The sequence below is a fragment of the Oncorhynchus tshawytscha genome, unplaced genomic scaffold, assembly GCF_018296145.1.
Source record: "Oncorhynchus tshawytscha isolate Ot180627B unplaced genomic scaffold, Otsh_v2.0 Un_scaffold_4246_pilon_pilon, whole genome shotgun sequence".
NCBI lineage: Eukaryota > Metazoa > Chordata > Actinopteri > Salmoniformes > Salmonidae > Oncorhynchus > Oncorhynchus tshawytscha.
Genome location: NW_024609831.1, coordinates 1,085,776 through 1,108,154, shown reverse-complemented (window position 1 = coordinate 1,108,154; position 22,379 = coordinate 1,085,776). Strand labels below are relative to the sequence as shown.

Sequence of the window (22,379 nt, the reverse complement as noted above, 5' to 3'; positions counted from 1 at the left end):
TGTCATTGTATGTTGTAGCGTTAAGATTTCCCTTCGCTGGAACTAAGGGCCCTAGCCTGAACCATGAAAAAGAACCCCAGAACATTATTCCTCCTCCACCAAACTTTACATTTGGCACTATGTATTGGGGCAGGTAGTGTTTTCCTGGCATCTGCCAAACCCAGATTTGTCCAGATGGTGAAGCGTGATTCATCACTCAAGAGAATGCATTTCCACTGCTCCAGAGTGCAATGGCGACGAGCTTTACACCCCTCCAGCCGACGCTTGGCATTGTGCATGGTGATCTTAGGCTTTTGTGCATCTGCTCGGCCATGGAAACCCATTTCATGAAGCTCCCGACTCTAACAGTTCTTGCGCTGATTTTGCTCCCAGGGGCAGTTTGGAACTCGGTGGTGAGTGTTGCAGCCGAGGACAAAATTTGTTTAAGCGCTAAGGACTTGGCGGTCCAGTTCTGTGAGCTAGTGTGGCCTACCACTTACCGGCTGAGACATTCTTATTCCTAGAAGTTTCCACTTCATAATAACAGCACTTACAGTTGCCCAGCTCTAACAGAGCAGAAATTTGAGGAACTGACTGAGCTCACTGAGCTCAGTACGGGCCATTCTACTGACATTGTTTGTCTATGGAGATTGCATGGCTGTGTGACCGATTGTATACACGTCAGCAACTGGTGTGACTGAAATAGCCGAATCCACTCATTTGAAGGTGTGTCCACATTCTTTTGTCCATGTAGTGTAAAACATAGGCCTAATCAGATCTGGTCACCATCACCCAGATGTGGCAACTGTTTGCAGAGCAGTGGGAGTGAGCTGTTGGAGTGAGTGGGAGTCATATGAGCTGGAATTGTTTACCTCAAATCGCTCCAGTTCTGGGTGATTCAGGTCCGCCACGATGCTGCTGAAAACATTTTGTGCACTTTGGGCCATTTCAACTGTCATTTCTGCCGCTGGTAAGTTTGTTTCGAAAACATCTAGCGTTAGAGTTAGTTAAATGATGAAGTCATATTTTTTTTAAAGATGGAGAGGTGCCAAATGTCAGTTGTTGTCTTTCTTTTATGGTTTGTCATTCGATGTTTAAGTCTTCTTGAAGAAGGATGATGCGCACCTGGTGCTTGACAGAGCAAGGCGCGCCAACAGCGGCTACTTCGAGGAGGTGAAACAGGGCAATCTCGAGCGCGAGTGTGTCGAGGAAATTTGTAACTATGAAGAGGCTCGGGAAGTTTTCGAGGACGACGCCCAAACGGTGCAATTTTGTAGTAATTTCACTTGGTGAAATATTTGCTATTACTTTAATTGAAGCACTATTTTAATTTAATTGAATGAAATATTTAGCAATGCATAGGAACATGTGAGAATTCCAGAGAACTCTTAAAACTGACTATGTATGGTTTGTTTCCACAGAAAAAGTTTTGGTTGACATACACGGGTAAATCAGATTTTTCTATGTGGACTGTACACAAAAAATTCCAACCAGCCTAAAATATATGATAGAGTATTGCTTTCAAATGTGCTTTCATTCATTTTCATAAAATGCTAATTATATTGTTGTATAAAATCCAATATGGTACTACCATGTATGTTATCACATTCCTAATTTATTTGCACAAGAAATGTCCAGCATGTCAAATAGCAAATGTCATATCCTTTACCCTATTGATCCCTCTAAGGTCAGGATCCCTGCCTGGTCAACCCATGCAAAAACAACGGAACTTGTGTTTACATGGATGACTCTTACACATGTCAGTGTCTGGGAGGCTATGAAGGAAAATACTGTGAGACAGGTAGGAAGAGAATTCCTAGCTGCCATTTTTATACCAATAGTTTACGCCAGTGTTTCTTAATCCTGGTCCTGGGGTCCTAAAGGGGAGCACATGTCTGGTTTTGCCCTAGCACTGCACACCTGATTCCACTAATCAAATGTTAGATAATGAGTTGATTAGTTGAATCAAATCTAATGTTGTTTGTCACATGCTCAGAATACAACAGATCTTACAGTAAAATGCTTACAGACAAGCCCTTAACCAACAATGCAGTTTTAAGAAAAATAAGTGTTCAGAAAGTATGTGTGCTCAGATGTGTAGTGCTAGGGCAAAAACCAAAATGTGCACCCCCTTTGGGTTTCCAGGACCAGGATTAAGCAACACCGGTTTTCACAATAGTTTCATACCAATAGTTTATTGTAATTCCGCAGTAGTAAGAGCACCCTAATGTGAAGTGTTGCCCACATTTGCTAGTGGGCTGATATTATATGTTGACCCCATTCTACTCATCCTACTTGCCTTTCCCCTTTCTCCCAACATACTGTAGTGTTTGAGGACACCGTGAAATGCCTCTCCCTTAACGGGGAGTGCGAGCACTTCTGTAACAGTTCTGGGTCAAGACGCAAGTGTTCCTGCGCTCCTGGTTATGCCCTGGGAGAGGACGGAAGAGAGTGTGTTGCCCAAGGTACCAACTGTAACGGACAGTAGATGAGCCCAGATGTTTTGTTAAAGACGGGAAATCCCTGTTTGTTACGAACAGACTGTAATATTAACAGAACCAAAAGGAGCCAACATGCATTTGTTGATGTATGATTAGAGTTAGAAACAACAACTCGTCTGTCTGTCTATTATCAGTTCAGTATCCGTGTGGTAAAATCCCAGGCTTGGAAGCTCCGATGAGCCAGGCACGAGTCAAACTAGTCGGTGGGAACCAATGTCCCAAAGGAGCCTGTCCATGGCAGGTAACACATCAATGCCTGGCTGGAGAGCACAATGGATCCATCCACCTCTTTCACATTTGATTGGCTGATACCACCCTTCTACATTTTTGTAATTTAGCAGACACTCTTATCCAGAGTGATTTAGAGTAGTGAGTGCATTTTTTTGTGCTTGTCCCCCATGGGAATTAAACCCACCATGCTGGAATTGCAAGCACCATGATCTACCAACTAAGCCACACAGGGCATTATGTGGCATAGTTGGTAGAATAACTAAGCCACAGTCATTCCCATACAACCACTATCCTTGAAGTCAAAGGGTGTAATATTAACTAGGTTAGTATCTATTACCACCTCTTCCATTAGGCATTATATAATTCCACAGTATTATTTTGGTTTATGTACAATGAGATGTGATGGATGAGTGGCCAATTTGTCTTTGTGATGGGACTGGTGGTTGCAGGTCCTATTGGAGCATAAAGGCACTAGTCTGTGTGGTGGGGTCATAGTTCATCCTGACTGGGTCATCACTGCTGCCCACTGTGTCGTGGATAGAGACACCAAGGACCTGATGGTGGTCGCAGGTAGGTTACGGTGTGGGTTGTGTGCCTTTCATAGAGCATCTACAAACATATAGTGAGAACATTATTTGTGTCCCTATGTCACATAACAAAACACTGTCCTAATGAACAACACTGTTTCCAGGGGAACACAACATTGACGTAGAAGAGGGCAGCGAGCAGAGGATCCCCGTGGCCAGAGCCATACCCTACAACCTGTACGACCCAGCAACAGGTGACAGTGACATCGCCCTGCTGCGTCTGAGAGGGCCTGTAACTCTGGGCCCTGACACTGTACCCATCTGCCTGCCTCAGCAACACTTCGCCAAGAGCGAGCTGGCGGCCATCCGCTTTCACACCCTTAGCGGCTGGGGGAAGCGCACCAACGGGGGCAACGATCCCAAACCTGGCACCCCGCCAGCCCCCTCCTCGCCCTTCCTCCGCAGGCTAGCCGTGCCCATCCTGCCCAACTCTGAGTGCACCCTCAAGAGCGGCTTCAACTTCACCCAGAACATGCTGTGTGCCGGCTACATGGAGGGGAACCAGGAGGCCTGTAGGGGGGACGACGGGAGCCCCCTGGTCACTTACTACGGGACCACCCACTTCCTGATGGGCGTGGTGGGCTGGGGGAAGGGCTGCCCCAAACAGGGTTACTATGGCGTCTACACTACCGTAGCCAACTACCTGGACTGGGCTGAGGAGGTGATGAATACTCCTTCAGTCAGTGCCCCGGTGATGCCATTCCTGCTAGAGATGGCATTAGATGAGGTTCAGATTCAGCAGGCTACGGAGAAGTTATTGCCACCACCTCCCAATGTGCAGAGCATTGGCTAACTCCCATTAAATTTGTCACCAGTCACCACACAACACCAATTGTCATTACAGTGAATCTATTGTCACATAACATTAATATATATTTTTATAGTACGGAAGCTACAGTATATCATGCTAATGGTGTAGCATATCGTCCTGTTTCATCACTTTGTAATCAGACATCTTTTCACTCTGCTATTCTTTTCATTTGACTCTTCATGTGAACTGTATATTTCAAGTGGTGATTTGTTTGACCTGATGCCATACAGAATGTTTGACCTGATGCCATACAGAATGTTTGACCTGATGCCATACAGAATGTTTGACCTGATGCCATACAGAATGTTTGACCTGATGCCATACAGAATGTTTGACCTGATGCCATACAGAATGTTTGACCTGATGCCATACAGAATGTTTGACCTGATGCCATACAGAATGTTTGCCTCCCAATATGTGCATTTACTTCCAAAGTTTCCTCTTATAGCTGAAGAATAAATATTACTCGCTGACAAACTAAATCTTTGCCTCCTTTGTGTTATTTGTGTCTGTGAGTGAATGAAAAGTCCAAATGTATCCATAGCCACACTTCCGCAGTAGCTTATCTACATGGTATTTTCTCTGAAATGCATATTATCTGAGTCATACGCATTTCTTTCGATTAGCCGTTTAAGGCACACAGCAGGCTAAACCATTGGAATAGATCCTTTAGTGTCAATATTAGGTCAGTGATTTGGACCTCAGAACACTGATCACATGATCACTGAGGATTTTGTGCCCCTTCCTGAGAGCTGTTCTGATTGGCTCAAATAAGGGCTGTCTGTCATGCTGAAGAGTGCAGAGCTAAATGGTGGTCTGGACAAGGCCTTGCCTCTCTGAATGGTGAAGACTGGATTTGAAGTGAGTCCTCCCTCTCTCTCTCTCTTCCCTTCTCTCTTTTCACTCTTTCTCAAACATCCCTAATCCCTTTTTTTTACCCTCTATTGTCCTCCCCCTTTCTTTCTCTCTTCCCCTTTTTATTTTCTACCCCCCCCACACACACACACAAACACACACACATTCCTTCTTCTCCCTCTCTCTTCCTGTCTCTCAGGTCATTGCCCTCCCTCTCCGCCTGCTCTCTCCAGAGTTGTGCTCCACAGAGCAGCCAGGAGTAGAGAGGTGCCTCACCCAGAGATCAGGCCATGTTTCGGCAGTCCCAAACCTGTTTCCTTCTCCTGCTGCTGCACGTCGTGGCCTCCGAGGGTACGTTCAAACACCCCACCGTCTCAAACGGTTGACAAATAGTTATGTAGAGAGAAAGTGAGGGAGACTCTGGGGTTTAGTCAGTGTCAGTGATTGCGGTCAGTGTGTGAGGGCGGGTGACTGGGATGTGTGTGTTGATATATTTTATGGTGTGTCTGTATCTCTGATTGCTTTGATGATTGTGATGACTGTGTGCTAGACAAGCATGCTGTGATGATGATAACAGCCTAATTGATGGAAAAGATGGAAAAGATGATAATGATGACGATGATAGTCATATGGTGATGATTATGGTAATGATAGTGATGATGATGAAGATGATGATGATAGTGATGAAGATGGTAATGAAGATGACGATGGTGATGAGGGTGATGACGATGATGATGGTGCCCTGCTGCCACTGATACCGATTTTTCCCTGTGTCCCCAGTCTTCCTGAACAGTGACGATGCTAACCAGGTTCTGAACCGGCGGCGGCGGGCCAACAGCCCATTTGAGGAGTGGCGGCAGGGAGACATGGAGAGAGAGTGTATCGAGGAACGCTGTGACAGAGAGGAGGCTAGGGAGATCTTTGAGGACGACAAACTGACTGTAAATTGCCATTCTTCATCTTTCTTTCTATCTTTCTTTCTTTAAACCGGAAACACATGTCTGTTTGCATTCCAGTCACATAAATCACATTCCTGTTTAGTCACTCCTCACTTTGCACCCATTCACACCACCTTTACACGCTCATGATTTCAACCAGAAATTCCTTTGTTTTTGGAATCTTGACCTTTCTGGTTTGAATTTGTGATATTTGTGTCTCTTTTTACCTCTTTCCCTCAGACTGAATTCTGGAACACATATTACGGTAAGGCCCAGGAGTCTGTTGAGGCTAAGGGTTGGCGCAAGAGGCTAGGGATTGGATCGCATGGAGTTTTCTGATTAGAGCTGGGTTGGAGTCAGGTTGGGGTCAACCTAGTCAGATCAGGAAGTAAAGGACTCACGACCACACACCAAAACAATGGCTATTTTCAATTCATGAATTGATTGTTTGCAGTGTGTTTGGTGTTGCTGTGCTGGTAGGTCCATGGCAAGAAATAAACTGTGTTTCACAGATGGAGATGCCTGTGTTTCTAAGCCATGTGTCCACAATGGCGTCTGCAAGGACGGGATTGGGATGTACACCTGCTTCTGTCTCGCTGGATTCCAGGGGTACAACTGTGAGATTGGTATGTCTTCTTCTCCCTTTGCTCTTGAAATTTGACAAGCAATCTCATTCCCGACTCCCACATAGACTCTAGAAATATCTTGACTCCAAGTTACTCCATAGTCAGAAACAACACCTGGCTCTAATCATGACTGTGATCTGTGTCTAATCTGGATCCTTGATGTGATGCTGTTCTGCAGCCATTCCTGAGCTGTGTGAGAATAAGAATGGAGACTGTGATCACTTCTGCCAAGTGAAGAAGGACAGTGTGCAATGCTCCTGTGCTGATGGCTACTATCTGGACACAGACGACAAGTCCTGCCTTTCCAACGGTGAGAGGAGAGAGGAGAGGAGAGAGAGAGAGAGACAGACAGACAGAACGACAGAGCAACAGAGAGAGAGAGAAATTATCTATGATCCATTCTCCAACATGGACTGGTAGTAGGTTGGGCTTAGTTAGTACCTAATAACATTGTTGCCCTTTTGTCATTGAAGAGGCCTTTAAGTGTGGCTTTGTGGTATCCAAGAACACCCGCAGCATCTTCATCTACCAGCCTAACACCACTGCCACCAACACCACTGAAAAGACCAACATGATGGAGGACCCTATCAGGGAAACGGCCTGGAACGTAACCCAACAGAGAGAAATCCAATTTGCATTTGAGGATGACGTTATCGAAATGGTGAAGGAGAAGCCAGTCTTTGCCGAGGCGAGAGGCAACACCCGTATTGTCAATGGGGAGGAGTGTCCTCCTGGAGAATGTCCCTGGCAGGTAGAGTAGAGTAGAGAAACCTCTAGTGGGGTTCCCTCTAAATAGCGTTCAGGGTTGTTTGTTTCTGCAACTCTGTCTTTCTCTTTCTCTCTATTTCTCTCTCTCTCTCATATATATATATATGTCTTTCTCTCTCTCACTCTCATATATATATCTCTTTGTCTCTCTTTCTTTCTCTCTCTCCCGCTTTCATTCTTTCTCTCTTTTTCTCTGTCTATCTTTCTCTCTCTCCCTCTCATTCTTTCTCTCTCTCCTTCTCTCCCTCTCTCCACAGGCTTTCCTGGTAAACCACGAGGACAGGGGCTTCTGTGGAGGAACCATCCTGAATAAGTACTTCATCTTAACGGCAGCACATTGCATGAACCAGACACGCTCCTTTTACGTTGTCCTCGGTAGGTACCGTTAGCCAATCACCTTTAACAGTGGTCTCTACATCTGGGAATTGTTTTTAAGTTAATCATATCCTATATAATATAATTGTGCCATAATCACAAAACTTCATTATCAGAAAAGTATATTGCTGTGTACAGCATAGTTGCTAACTGGGTGAAATAACAACAGTCAATAACCATACCACCCATACATAGCCTAGGTTGTAGCAGCCTATCAAACAAATTGAATTGATTGAAATCAAACCTCCCCATTGGTCAATCTGCCTTCAGGAGAGTTTGACACGGAGGTGAAGGATGGGCGGGAGGCCATCCACCAGGTGGAACAGGTGTTCATCCACAGGTCCTACATCTCCACCACCTATCACAACGACATCTCCCTCGTCATGCTGAAGGACCCTATCAAGTTCACCCAGTTCATCCTCCCTGCCTGCCTGCCCGAACGAGATTTTGCAGAGAAGGTCTGTAGCATGATGTACTACACATAATTCTCTGTGTGACACATCTGGTTTTATCCAGTGATGCATATAAACATACAGTATATAATGAATCTGTCTATGGTTTATATCTTAGTAAAGATGTTCCTGAACCTAACATAATGGTGTCCTGTCTACTTATCAATACAAGGTGTTGATGAAACAGCCCGACGGGCTGGTGAGTGGGTTCGGCCGTGTGGGGGAGGCCAAGCAGCCGTCCACCATCCTGCTGCGTCTGACCGTGCCCTACGTACCTCGGGCCACCTGCCTTCAGTCCAGCCAGCACAAGATCTCCAACCGCATGTTCTGCGCCGGCTACGATAAGGAGAAGAAAGACGCGTGCCAGGGGGACAGCGGAGGACCCCACGTCACCCATTACAGAGACACTTGGTTCGTGACGGGCGTGGTGAGCTGGGGCGAGGGGTGCGCCCGTGAGGGCAAGTACGGCATCTACACGCAGGTGTCCAAGTACATCGACTGGATCCGGGCGGTCATGGGGAAGTTTCTCCCCAAGGAGGGAGGGAAGAGGAAGACGAGGGGGGCAGGTAGAATGCACTCAATGATGTGGGTTTGAGGGAGACAAAGGAGAGAGGAGAACCAAACATTAAAGAGGCTTGGGGAATTATGGGCAATAAACATTGTTGTGTGGTTTATCATTGTTTTTTACAAAATGTATCCAAGACCAAGTAACTTAAGGTCAAGAAAAAAAACATGTTTTGTTTGAATGTCCAGTCATCACATAACAACATTAAACTACATTACACAATATGAAGTTGAGTCAGGAGTGCCATTAGACAGAAATGTTCCTACTGTTCCTGTTTTTTTAAAGTACAAACTGAATCGATCGTATCAGAAAAACAGCAGGGTTCAAAGGTCACCATTGACTTGAATCATTGCTGGTGTAAGTACCGAGCACACAAGGATAGGTGGATTTGCTGTTTGCTCTACTGTGTGTACAGTCTAGAGTCCACCTGTGGGACATTGTATCACATGAGGTCTTCACAAACACAATGAGTTTTACTGAACGTTTCATCTCAATTCATCTTCATAACATTAGCATATTAGTAGCATATTTGGTAGATATTATATTACATACAATTGCTAATGAGGCACCATCTTTAAACTATCTAGAGCTGGCACCAGATACATTTATTACATCAGGTGACAGGGAGATCCACATAAATTACGCTATCCTGGAGACATTCACACCACATAACTTTGTTGGCGTATACAGCAATGACTAAAAACGGACATTTGGGCTGGCAAGCGGGTGGGGTTTACTTGGCAATGTTAACCCGCCAGCATGGTTGTGTGTGTAGGACAGAAAGATAGAGAGAGAGAGAGAGCGCAAGAGAGAGAGAGAGATAGACAGGGCTACAGACAGGACCTTGGCACAGGCAGAGAGGCTTGTGGGTACGGTGTGGATGTGGATTGCAATGGGCTCGTGGAGGCAATGGTGGTTTCTGTCTCTCTCTCTTCTGAGCAGTGTCCTCCTGGTCTGCAGCTATGGGAGAGGTAAGCCACTGCACTGTGAAAGCTACAGGACCAAGTAGACATTTTGTTAATCATACCTTCAGGCTGACAATGACTTTGCTAGCATAGTTTTCCAGTCTACATATGACCAGCATAGTGTTGTGTATGCAGTAGTGGAGGCTGCTGAGGAGAGAACGGCTCATAATAATGTCTGGAATGGAGTTTAATAGATGGAATGGAGTAAATGGAACGGTATGAAAACCATGTTTTGTCCCCTTAGCAGCCTCCACAGGTATACATTAAACAAACTGTTCTGTATGTAATTAAATGGCATGAAACTCAATGATGGGACCACTTAAAGTGAAAACTCTTCATGTTTAACTTTCCACCATTTAACATATTATCCTCAACCTGGGAGAAAAATGAATACTGAGTCACTTCTGGTTTGTCTCACTTTTCAGTTGTTGTTGTTCCCTATGTCTTCTCCCTCCTCCTCCCCTTCCTCCCCTCCTCCTTCCCTTCCTCTCCTCCTCTTCGTCCACCTCCTCCTCCTTCCCCTCCTCTTCATCAACCTGCCCCTCCTCCCCCTCTTCATCCACTTCCCCTCCTATCCCTTCTCCTTTCCCTCCTCATCTACCTCCTCCTCTCCTGCTCTTCCTCCACCTCCTCCCTGACCCTCAGTGTTCAGACCCCCTGCGCAAGCCAGCACGGTCTTCCTACGGTCGAAAAGAGCAAATGCGTTCTTCTTGGAGGAGATGCTTCAGGGGAACCTGGAGAGAGAGTGTTATGAGGAGACCTGCAACTACGAGGAGGCCAGGGAGTACTTTGAAGACACACCCAAAACTGTGAGCAGTTTAGGCCTACAGGGTGCATCTCAATAGTCTAAAATGCATTCCTTTCCTTGACTCCTTTCCTTCAACTGCACTGATCTGACAACATAGGCAATCCCCTTATCCATAACTAATGCAGTAGTTTTCTGATTTAAACCCTGTGTCCATTGTCTCTCTCTCTCTCATACCTCAATAGGACACTTTCTGGAATGTCTACGTAGGTATGTCTCATTCTTTTGAATCGCGGCAGAGGGGTGTTGGGTTTTCTCCCGACTCCAGATATTGAATCCCCTCCCTTCTTCTTCCTCCTCAGATGGGGACCAGTGCAAACCCAATCCCTGTCTCCATGGCGGCAGCTGCAAGGACGGCATTGGAGGTTTCACCTGTAGCTGCACAGAGCTGTACCACGGGAAGAACTGTGAAATAGGTCAAAAGAACACCTACATTAGAACTCTTTATGAGTGTGTGTGAATGTGTGTGTGAGTTCATAGTTATGCGAGTAGTCTAAGAGATATGTTTGTGTGTCGTGACAGATAGCGCTCAGTGCCCCACCAAGGGGCCCTTCTCCTGTGACCACTTCTGCAGTCCCAACTTTGGAGCATACCAGTGCTCCTGCACCACGGGGTACAAGATTCACAGTGATAAGAGGAGCTGCATACCTGCAGGTTAACATCTACCTATTCTTTTGAATTAGACATCTGTAACACGCTCTCTCTCACACACTTTAAATAGAGACGTCTCTGTTTCCTTAGTTAAGCACCCCTGTGGAAGACTCCAGCCAACAAACCAAATCAACATAGCCCATCACGTCTGTCCACACAACCGCTGTCCATGGCAAGTAAGTTCCTCCCCTACCAGCACAACGTAGAGCAAGGTTAGGGGGAGTCTGTTTCTCCTGGCCTATAGACTACTTTCAATGTGAGGAACAATAAGTTGTGAAATACTGAACTTCCCCTTTAACCTGTGGCTTTGTGATTGGCAGGTGGTGTTTGTGGATGAGGCTGGTGCAGAGCTGTGTAGCGGGGTGATCCTGGGGCCTCAGGCAGTCCTGACCTCAGCTAGCTGCCTGTACATGGGAAAGAAAGTCCACAGCATGCAGACAGGTGAGTCCCACAGCGATAAAAACACTGACGTTTGATCTGTTAGTGTATAAACCTCCAGCTCAGGCAGATTCAAATCTTTCTGAATGAAATCTAACAGTTTCCCTTCATCCTCTAAGGTGCCTCAAATAATAGTGTGAGGATCCCTCTATCGACCCAACTGTACATTCACAACCGCCACGAGAGAGGCAGTCTGGAGGACGACCTGGCCTTGGTGAGACTGAATGAGCCCCTTCCCTTCGGCACCTCTGTCTCCCACCTGTGCCTGCCCACTAAGGATTTCAGTGAGAACGTGTTGATGAGTCCAGGAAGGGAGGGGGTGGCCAGGGGTCCAGATAAGTTCCGGGGGCAATCCCACGGCCCCCCTGTTCTCTCCTACCTGCATGCGGAGGGCTGTCGGAACCAGGTGAACGTCTCCCAGCCCCTCACCAACAAGATGTTCTGTATGGGGAGCCAGAAGGGCTTCTGTGGGACTAAGTTGACTAGGTTTAATGAGACAGACCTCAAACCAGGACTAATGAGGAACTGCAGCCTTTTGTCCGGGACCCCCGTTGTGACTGTGGAGAGGGGTACAGCGTTCCTAACAGGCTTGCACCTTTCGCCACCCACGTCACATGGCTGTGGACAAACCCTGTTGTTCACCAAGTTGTCTCGCTACTTGCAATGGATCCAGCAGCGCCTGGAGATGACAGAGATGAGGATGACACCACAAATGACCCATGACCCACCTGGACCTTATGTGTAACCCCAACTAAGGGTTAGCCTGATCCCTACCTACACTGGACTTACAGCCAACAACTAAGGGTTAGCCTGATCCCTACCTACACTGGACTTACAGCCAACAACTAAGGGTTAGCCTGATCCCTACCTACACTGGACTTACAGCCAACAACTAAGGGTTAGCCTGATCCCTACCTACACTGGACTTACAGCCAACAACTAAGGGTTAGCCTGATCCCTACCTACATTGGACTTACAGCCAACAACTAAGGGTTAGCCTGATCCCTACCTACACTGGACTTACAGCCAACAACTAAGGGTTAGCCTGATCCCTACCTACATTGGACTTACAGCCAACAACTAAGGGTTAGCCTGATCCCTACCTACACTGGACTTACAGCCAACAACTAAGGGTTAGCCTGATCCCTACCTACACTGGACTTACAGCCAACAACTAAGGGTTAGCCTGATCCCTACCTACACTGGACTTACAGCCAACAACTAAGGGTTAGCCTGATCCCTACCTACACTGGACTTACAGCCAACAACTAAGGGTTAGCCTGATCCCTACCTACACTGGACTTACAGCCAACAACTAAGGGTTAGCCTGATCCCTACCTACACTGGACTTACAGCCAACAACTAAGGGTTAGCCTGATCCCTACCTACACTGGACTTACAGCCAACAACTAAGGGTTAGCCTGATCCCTACCTACACTGGACTTACAGCCAACAACTAAGGGTTAGCCTGATCCCTACCTACACTGGACTTACAGCCAACAACTAAGGGTTAGCCTGATCCCTACCTACACTGGACTTACAGCCAACAAGGTTGCGTTCAAGATTTAAGTTGTTTTTCTCCAAGGTTAACAATGTAAATGAAAGCGAGTGGTTATATTTTAACATGTACTATAATTATATAAATCATTCATCTTCCACACTTCCTTAATAAACAAAAATGTGGTACAAGGAGTAAAACAACAAAACTTTTATTCAAAATGTAAAAATATGACAAAATAAAATGCAACCTAAATAATAAGGAAATATATTTCTGGGAACAGTTCCTGGGTGAAGGGGATTCTGGGATACGTAGATTAGGAAGATGATGACAGCAGGGGGAATGGATTGGCCTTGCTGACGACCAGTTTCTGGTGCTGGTGAGAGATGTAGCCCTTGATGTGCCCCTAGAAGAGAGGAAGAGAGTTCATCTGCTGCTTCATGTTTTACGACTGTCTGAAATATCAGGTGGAAGCACATGGTCAGAGGAAAAGGTGTGTGTGGTGGGATCTCACCTCACAGATTAGGTTGGCCAGGATACACTGCACCTCGTCAATGTCCACCTCTTCCACCTGCATCATTTTCAGAGCTACCAGGAAGGCATCTAGGGGCAACTGGTGAGTCTTCAGCAGCTGGTACCTAACCCACATACCACAAACATGTTAACAGAAAGTCAATATCGGTCATAGGTTCACACACACACACTATGCCAATTCACACTATAGGGCTGACCTGAATCGTACTGTGCTGCCTCAGATAATTTATTTTCACATTGTCCTTTCAGTGCGGTTCCAGCAACTATGATGGATGTGTAACCAGACCAGCCCATTCCAGCTGGATTTGGCTCAGTAGTGTTAAAAGTGTAACCAGACCAGCCCATTCCAGCTGGACTTGGCTCAGTAGGGTTAAAAGTGTAACCAGGCCAGCACAGTACCATTGGATTTGGTGAGTAGACTCACACTTTCTTGAAGAGGTTCCGGTAGGTGATGATCTTGAGCTTCTCGAGGATGAGGAAGATGCCACAGCGGATGAAGAAGGTCTCGTGCTTGGCCAAGGCCTCGTTCAACAGCAGCAGGTTACCCTCACTGTTACAGAGACAGAGAGACCGAAATCAGAAAAAGAGGGGGAAGGAGGGAGTAGGGGGAGAGAGAGGAGAAAGAGAGATTGCAAGGAGCGGACGGGTGGTGACACTTACCTCACAGCTTTCGTGACATCGGCAAACTGCATGAGGTCGTACTTCCTGAGCAGCTGGTGATTAGGCATGTGACCCTGAATCAACATGAGCAACACCAGTCTTAGTCTCTGATTGACAGTCAAGCTTTTTAAATTTGATTTGAATTGAGACGTGTGTGGCTAGATGAGTGTATGTTTGAGCTCTCTCAGTGAGGCACTCTGTCTCACCAGCAACATCTTGACAGGCAGTAGGTAGATGAGGATCATGCGTTTGTTCCTCTGGCTGGAGCGGTGGCAGTGCTGGAAGGAGAAGGACAGGTACTCCTCGGCTGGTTTGTAGTCGCTGTCGAACATGGCCTTGCGGCCTACGTAGTATTTGTAGGTGACTCTCTGGGCCATACTGTAATCATCCTTCAGGTTGGAGCTGTCGATGGCCCGGATCAGTGGCTTACACAGGTGTAGCTTGTTGATCTGGACACACACACACAACCGTTTAGACACACACACACACAAAGTAGGGCCTATTCATGTAAACAAAACTTCACCCAATCACACTACTGCCTTACCTTGAAGTAGATCTTGAAGAGCTGATTGATGAGAAACAACATTCCCCACTTCTTGGAGTCGTCAATCCCAGCCCGACTGTATACGATAACAGTCAAGACATAATGAGCAAGGGGATATGGTTGCTACAGTAAAGGTTGTAAGATATATAGTTCAATATGCTGCAAGATATATAGTTTAATATGCTGCAAGATATATAGTTTAATATGCTGCAAGATATATAGTTCAATATGCTGTTAGATATATAGTTCAATATGCTGTTAGATATATAGTTCAATATGCTGTTAGATATATAGTTCAATATGCTGTTAGATATATAGTTCAATATGCTGTTAGATATATAGTTCAATATGCTGTTAGATATATAGTTTAATATGCTGTTAGATATATAGTTTAATATGCTGTTAGATATATAGTTCAATATGCTGTTAGATATATAGTTCAATATGCTGTTAGATATATAGTTCAATACGCTGTCTGCTGTTAGATATATAGTTCAATATGCTGTTAGATATATAGTTCAATATGCTGTTAGATATATAGTTCAATATGCTGTAAGATATATAGTTCAATATGCTGTTAGATATATAGTTCAATATGCTGTCTGCTGTTAGATATATAGTTCAATATGCTGTTAGATATATAGTTCAATATGCTGTCTGCTGTTAGATATATAGTTTAATATGCTGTTAGATATATAGTTTAATATGCTGTTAGATATATAGTTTAATATGCTGCAAGATATATAGTTTAATATGCTGTTAGATATATAGTTCAATATGCTGTTAGATATATAGTTCAATATGCTGTTAGATATATAGTTCAATATGCTGTTAGATATATAGTTCAATATGCTGTTAGATATATAGTTCAATATGCTGTTAGATATATAGTTCAATATGCTGTAAGATATATAGTTCAATATGCTGTAAGATATATAGTTCAATATGCTGTAAGATATATAGTTCAATATGCTGTAAGATATATAGTTCAATATGCTGTTAGATATATAGTTCAATATGCTGTAAGATATATAGTTCAATATGCTGTTAGATATATAGTTCAATATGCTGTCTGCTGTTAGATATATAGTTTAATATGCTGTAAGATATATAGTTCAATATGCTGTAAGATATATAGTTCAATATGCTGTAAGATATATAGTTCAATATGCTGTAAGATATATAGTTCAATATGCTGTAAGATATATAGTTCAATATGCTGTAAGATATATAGTTCAATATGCTGTAAGATATATAGTTCAATATGCTGTAAGATATATAGTTCAATATGCTGTCTGCTGTTAGATATATAGTTCAATATGCTGTAAGATATATAGTTCAATATGCTGTAAGATATATAGTTCAATATGCTGTAAGATATATAGTTCAATATGCTGTAAGATATATAGTTCAATATGCTGTAAGATATATAGTTCAATATGCTGTAAGATATATAGTTCAATATGCTGTAAGATATATAGTTCAATATGCTGTTAGATATATAGTTCAATATGCTGTAAGATATATAGTTCAATATGCTGTAAGATATATAGTTTAATATGCTGTTAGATACAGTGCCTTGCGAAAGTATTCGGCCCCCTTGAACTTTGCGACCTTTTGCCACATTTCATTTTCCTCCTTGCAAAACAGCTCGAGCTCAGTGAGGTTGGATGGAGAAGAAGAAAGGTTATAAGAAAAACCACATTGATATGGTCTATACCCAACACAGTTACAATACCAGAGCTAGTGTTATGTCTTGTAAAATCCCATGAGTAAACAGTACTGCTAGGAGCATGTTTTTCTATACAGGCATTTTGTCTACGGAATAGCTTCCCCTTGGAGACCAAGCAAAGAAAAAGTAAAAATAGCTTTAAAAAGCAGACAAAGGTATCATTTGAACAATGTTGTCTAAGGAAGAGAAACCACCCCACTGCCCCTTGTGCCCCCTACTGCTGGGCAAGTGTATTATTTGAAGGATCGGTGTGATGTGCAATTAATAGATTGTTTTAATAATATGGTTGATTTTTAAGGTTAAGGAAAAGTGCAATGAATAGTGCCACTTTTAAGGATGTCATTATAAATGAATGTATTTATGGTTGTTTGTCATTTTGTGTTTCCTTTTAATCATAACATGCGTTATTGTTTTTACCATTGAGGACCACTTTGGAAACAAGCGTTTTAATTCATACTTTCAAGTGATGTCCTCTGGGTCCACATCGTACATTTTGTTGTATTTGTCTGTTACCCAAAATAAATTCAATTCAATATATAGTTCAATATGCTGTCAATAGTGTCCAATGCTGCAAGATATATAGTTTAATATGCTGTAAGATATATAGTTCAATATGCTGTTAGATATATAGTTCAATATGCTGTTAGATATATAGTTCAATATGCTGTTAGATATATAGTTTAATATGCTGCAAGATATAGTTTAATATGCTGTTAGATATATAGTTTAATATGCTGCAAGATATAGTTTAATATGCTGTAAGATATATAGTTTAATATGCTGTTAGATATAGTTTAATATGCTGTAAGATATATAGTTTAATATGCTGTAGATATATAGTTTAATATGCTGTAAGATATATAGTTCAATATGCTGTTAGATATATAGTTCAATATGCTGTTAGATATATAGTTTAATATGCTGTTAGATATATAGTTTAATATGCTGCAAGATATAGTTTAATATGCTGTTAGATATAGTTTAATATGCTGTTAGATATATAGTTTAATATGCTGTAAGATATATAGTTTAATATGCTGTAAGATATAGTTTAATATGCTTTCTGCTGTTAGATATATAGTTTAATATGCTGTAAGATATATAGTTTAATATGCTGTAAGATATAGTTTAATATGCTGTAAGATATAGTTTAATATGCTGTAAGATATATAGTTTAATATGCTGTAAGATATAGTTTAATATGCTGTAAGATATATAGTTTAATATGCTGTAAGATATAGTTTAATATGCTTTCTGCTGTTAGATATATAGTTTAATATGCTGTAAGATATAGTTTAATATGCTGTGTTAGATATATAGTTTAATATGCTGTAATATATAGTGTCCAGATGTTTAATATGCTGTGAGTTTACTATAGTTTAATATGCTGTACTTTAATATGTCTGGCTGTAAGATATATAGTTTAATATGCTGTTAGATATAGTTTAATATGCTGCAAGATATAGTTTACAATATGCTGTTAGATATATAGTTTAATGAAACAGATATATAGTTTAATATGCCCTGTTAGATCAGTTTAATATGCTGTTAGATATATAGTTTAATATGCAGATATATAGTTTAATATGCTGTAAGATATATAGTTTAATATGCTTTATAGTTTAATATGCTTTCCTGTTAGATGTATAGTCTCAATAGTGTCCAGTCCTTGCCTTTTCACACTCTGAAACAGCCCATCAGGCTCAGCTGCTGCTCTGCCTGGAAAATCATTCTACAATCATCAAACCCCTCCTATAGGACAATAATACTACAATCATCAAACCCCTCCTATAGGACAATAATACTACAATCATCAAACCCCTCCTATAGGACAACAATACTACAATCATCAAACCCCTCCTATAGGACAACAATACTACAATCATCAAACCCCTCCTATAGGACAACAATACTACAATCATCAAACCCCTCCTATAGGACAACAATACTACAATCATCAAACCCCTCCTATAGGACAATAATACTACAATCATCAAACCCCTCCTATAGGACAAATAATACAATCACAAACCCCTCATCAAACCCATCAAACCCTCCTATAGGACAATAATACTACAATCATCAAACCCCTCCTATAGGACAATAATACTACAATCATCAAACCTCTCCTATCAAACCTCACAATCATCAAACTACAATCCTCCTATAGGACAATACTACTACAATCATCAAACCCCTCCTATAGGACAATAATACTACAATCATCAAACCCTCCTATAGGACAATAATACTACAATCATCAAACCCCCTCCAAACCTATAGGACAATAATACTACAATCATCAAACCCCTCCTATAGGACAATAATACTACAATCATCAAACCCCTCCTATAGGACAATAATACTACAATCATCAAACCCCTCCTATAGGACAATAATACTACAATCATCAAACCCCTCCTATAGGACAATACTACTACAATCATCAAACCCCTCCTATAGGACAATAATACTACAATCATCAAACCTCTCCTATAGGACAATAATACTACAATCATCAAACCCCTCCTATAGGACAATACTACTACAATCATCAAACCCCTCCTATAGGACAATAATACTACAATCATCAAACCCCTCCTATAATACTACAATACAATACTACAATCATCAAACCCCTCCTATAGGACAATAATACAATCATCAAACCTCTCAATCAAACCCCTCCTATAGGACAATAATACTACAATCATCAAACCTCTCCTATAGGACAATACTACTACAATCATCAAACCCCTCCTATTGGACAATACTACAACAATCATCAAACCCCTCCTATTGGACAATAATACTACAATCATCAAACCCCTCCTATAGGACAATAATACTACAATCATCAAACCCCTCCTATTGGACAATAATACTACAATCATCAAACCCCTCCTATAGGACAATACTACTACAATCATCAAACCCCTCCTATAGGACAATACTACTACAATCATCAAACCCCTCCTATAGGACAATACTACTACAATCATCAAACCCCTCCAATATACTACAATCATCAAACCCTACTATACAATCATCAAACCTCTCCTATAGGACAATAATACTACAATCATCAAACCCCTCCTATAGGACAATACTACTACAATCATCAAACCCCTCCTATAGGACAATACTACTACAATCATCAAACCTCTCCTATAGGACAATACTACTACAATCATCAAACCCCTCCTATAGGACATGACTTTTCCATCACTGGATCAGAAGCATTTTAGAGCACAATAGTTTATGTTCACTTACATTGTTGGCAAATATCCGCAGGTCCAGCGTAACAGCGAACATCACTGGCAAGGCCCTAAACAGCACATAGAGCAGTCATCCTACAGGCGTGTATATGTAGAATAGAAAAACACTAAGGCCAAATGGATCAAAAATGTAATTTTACATGCTTATCCTTACCAGTTCTCCTCTTTGTGAGATTGGAAGGCCCTCAAGAATGACGTAGAAAGTCAAGGACAAACCGCAGAGAAACCATGACAGAACAGTTTGGAAATGGACCAGTCGATAGCACAATATGTGCTTTCGCATATATCTTGTGTGTATGTATATATTTGTCAGGCAGGGATGGGGAGTGATGAGAATATGTATCCAAAGTAATCTCCAGAAATGCCAAAAGGATATTGGACCACCAACGTCTGACATTTGTACGCCTCAACAAAGTCGTGGTTGGACACTGCATAGGTGCACCTCAAGTGTGCTGCAACCATCTCATCGTACGGGACTTCCAGCACCTGTTGGCACTTCTCCTCTGGACTGGCGAGCTGCAGGCATACATACAGTCATGTTTCTAGAGCAAAACATAGAGGGTGTTATCTGAAGAGATACAAGTGTAACAACAGGTCAGCAGGACTTGAAGGCATGGAAGGTTCAGGCAGCCTGAATAGCCTCACCTGGAGACGTGGGTTAGCCACATGTGGGTGTTTGAATGACAGCAGTTCTGCACAAAAACTCCCCTCATGATTATCAATGGCCTCATACACCTGGGAACAGGTAAGCAACATGGTGTGAACTGAGCATGCGTGACTAGTGGTGAACATTGTGAACACAACGAATAGCTAAATGAAAGTTTGTGCTAAGGAAGAAGACTGCTAGCTATATGGGTTCACTTGATAACCGGTAAGATAAAATAGAAAAATGGCTACCTGTTGGAGATACTGGTTGATTGTTATGTGCGCCATTACGGCCAGGGATGTGAACCTACGAAAAAGTTTAAATAATAAAACAGATATTTAAGCAAATCCGCTAAGCGGCAAAAGCTCTGAATCTGACAACATCATAACTACTGTGCTATGGCTATTGGCAATGTATCTAGCTAGTTAACGTTACTAGTAGATTAGCTAAGAATTTAATTCAGTATCACAACGAGTGTGATGATTAAATTGGGATCAATATAATGTAACTTTTTTGTATCGTTTTAACTGACGCTAGCTAGGTAGCATGCATTCATTCATTAACTGTCAAGGACCGCTAGATTGTAGCTGATAATGATACATCAACGTGTAACTAACGTTAGCTAGCTAGTTTACAAAGCCAGTGGTCCCCAATTCTTTTCGGTTATTGTACCACGAACAAAATGTTATGTTGCTCTGCCCAGAGTACTGTGCCCCCTCATGCGCATTTTACCAGTAAAAGCCTATGGTCTCATGAGTCTTCTCAAGTATCCCCTGTAGATAAGCCAGGGCTCCCTAGTACCTACCCCTGGTTGGTTGGGAACCACTGTACTAACCTAATGGCATAATTCCAATGTATCCGTCTATAGCTACCTGTTGTGGTTAAATTTCTGTTTAAAATGTATTCACGTTGTTGAACTGTAGCTACACGAATCACTTCCGGGTCAATGTATTCCTTCAGCCTTCAAAATAAAAGTCCCCCCACGTACTACAATACTCTAGCTATAACTTTGTCGCCTCCCTGTGCTTATTAGAAGCTATGCACAATGAAATCTCTGCTCTCGCAATCTCTCGCTCTCATACACACACACACACACAGCACCTCCGTGATCTATGATGTGTCTGGCCCTGTTGGAGGGAGTGTTTCACGCTACATTGTGTGATTAATGGAGGAGTGAGAATGGGCTCTTAAAATAGAACCTGCAGAGTGCCGCTAGCCTTGTGTGTCTGTGTGTGTGCGTTCCTGTGTGTCCTGCAAACCTGTTCACAATGTTATGATATCACTGTGATTCTACCTTCCTCAGCTCAGCACGTGGCCCAGTCCCTCCCCCTCCACTCCCTCTAACCCCTCCACTGTCTCTAAACCCCTCCACTGTCTCTAACCCCCTCCACTGTCTCTAACCCCCTCCACTGTCTCTAACCCCACTGTCTCCACTGTCTCTAACCCCCTCCACTGTCTCTAAACCCCCTCCACTGTCTCTAACCCCTCCACTGTCTCTAACCCCTCCACTGTCTCTAACCCCCTCACTGTCTCTAACCCCCTCCACTGTCTCTAACCCCCTCCACTGTCTCTAACCCCTCCACTGTCTCTAACCCCTCCACTGTCTCTAACCCCCTCCACTGTCTCTAACCCCACTCCCCCTCCACTGTCTCTAACCCCTCCACTGTCTCTAACCCCTCCACTGTCTATAACCCCTCCACAGTCTATAACCCCCTAACCCCCTCCACTCCCCTCCAGTGTCTCTAACCCCATCCACTCCCTCTAACCCCCTCCACTGTCTCTAACCCCCTCCAATCCCTCTAACCCCTCCACCATCTCTAACCCCCTCCACTCTCTCCATTCTCTATCATTCTGCAGCTCCTCTTCTCAGGTTGCTGAGGTATCACAGCAACATATTGGATCCCAGCCGGGGTATGGATTGCCGGCATGCCCTCTAAAGT

General features: G+C 43.0%; 4 protein-coding genes across 4 annotated transcripts; 3 read left to right on the top strand and 1 right to left on the bottom strand.

Annotated features, from left to right (window-relative positions):
• The first annotated feature begins 787 nt into the window (after positions 1 to 787).
• On the top strand, positions 788 to 4,591 carry f7i (coagulation factor VIIi). Its single transcript, XM_042319392.1, has 8 exons — positions 788 to 949; positions 1,079 to 1,242; positions 1,401 to 1,425; positions 1,667 to 1,780; positions 2,307 to 2,444; positions 2,615 to 2,721; positions 3,161 to 3,281; positions 3,403 to 4,591. Exons 1-8 carry the CDS (start codon positions 892 to 894, stop codon positions 4,089 to 4,091), a joined length of 1,416 nt encoding a protein of 471 aa, XP_042175326.1. The 5' UTR covers positions 788 to 891; the 3' UTR covers positions 4,092 to 4,591.
• A 316-nt stretch (positions 4,592 to 4,907) lies between these two features.
• Positions 4,908 to 8,912, top strand: f10 (coagulation factor X). Its single transcript, XM_042319391.1, has 10 exons — positions 4,908 to 4,970; positions 5,164 to 5,315; positions 5,745 to 5,905; positions 6,143 to 6,167; positions 6,415 to 6,528; positions 6,707 to 6,838; positions 7,002 to 7,279; positions 7,554 to 7,671; positions 7,942 to 8,129; positions 8,296 to 8,912. The coding sequence occupies exons 2-10, from the start codon at positions 5,255 to 5,257 to the stop codon at positions 8,716 to 8,718; spliced, it is 1,500 nt and encodes a 499-aa protein (XP_042175325.1). The 5' UTR covers positions 4,908 to 4,970; positions 5,164 to 5,254; the 3' UTR covers positions 8,719 to 8,912.
• A 126-nt stretch (positions 8,913 to 9,038) lies between these two features.
• On the top strand, positions 9,039 to 12,397 carry prozb (protein Z, vitamin K-dependent plasma glycoprotein b). The gene is made up of 8 exons (XM_024408825.2): positions 9,039 to 9,659; positions 10,299 to 10,462; positions 10,644 to 10,668; positions 10,761 to 10,874; positions 10,981 to 11,112; positions 11,200 to 11,285; positions 11,430 to 11,550; positions 11,667 to 12,397. Exons 1-8 carry the CDS (start codon positions 9,569 to 9,571, stop codon positions 12,290 to 12,292), a joined length of 1,359 nt encoding a protein of 452 aa, XP_024264593.2. The 5' UTR covers positions 9,039 to 9,568; the 3' UTR covers positions 12,293 to 12,397.
• An 843-nt stretch (positions 12,398 to 13,240) lies between these two features.
• pcid2 (PCI domain containing 2) lies at positions 13,241 to 21,408 on the bottom strand. Its single transcript, XM_042319393.1, has 13 exons — positions 21,312 to 21,408; positions 20,691 to 20,745; positions 20,439 to 20,528; positions 20,170 to 20,309; positions 19,948 to 19,989; positions 19,745 to 19,843; positions 18,194 to 18,247; positions 14,784 to 14,871; positions 14,446 to 14,688; positions 14,240 to 14,313; positions 14,004 to 14,129; positions 13,560 to 13,683; positions 13,241 to 13,451 (listed from the first exon to the last, which is right to left on the bottom strand). Exons 2-13 carry the CDS (start codon positions 20,724 to 20,726, stop codon positions 13,362 to 13,364), a joined length of 1,206 nt encoding a protein of 401 aa, XP_042175327.1. The 5' UTR covers positions 20,727 to 20,745; positions 21,312 to 21,408; the 3' UTR covers positions 13,241 to 13,361.
• Between the last annotated feature and the right edge of the window lie 971 nt (positions 21,409 to 22,379).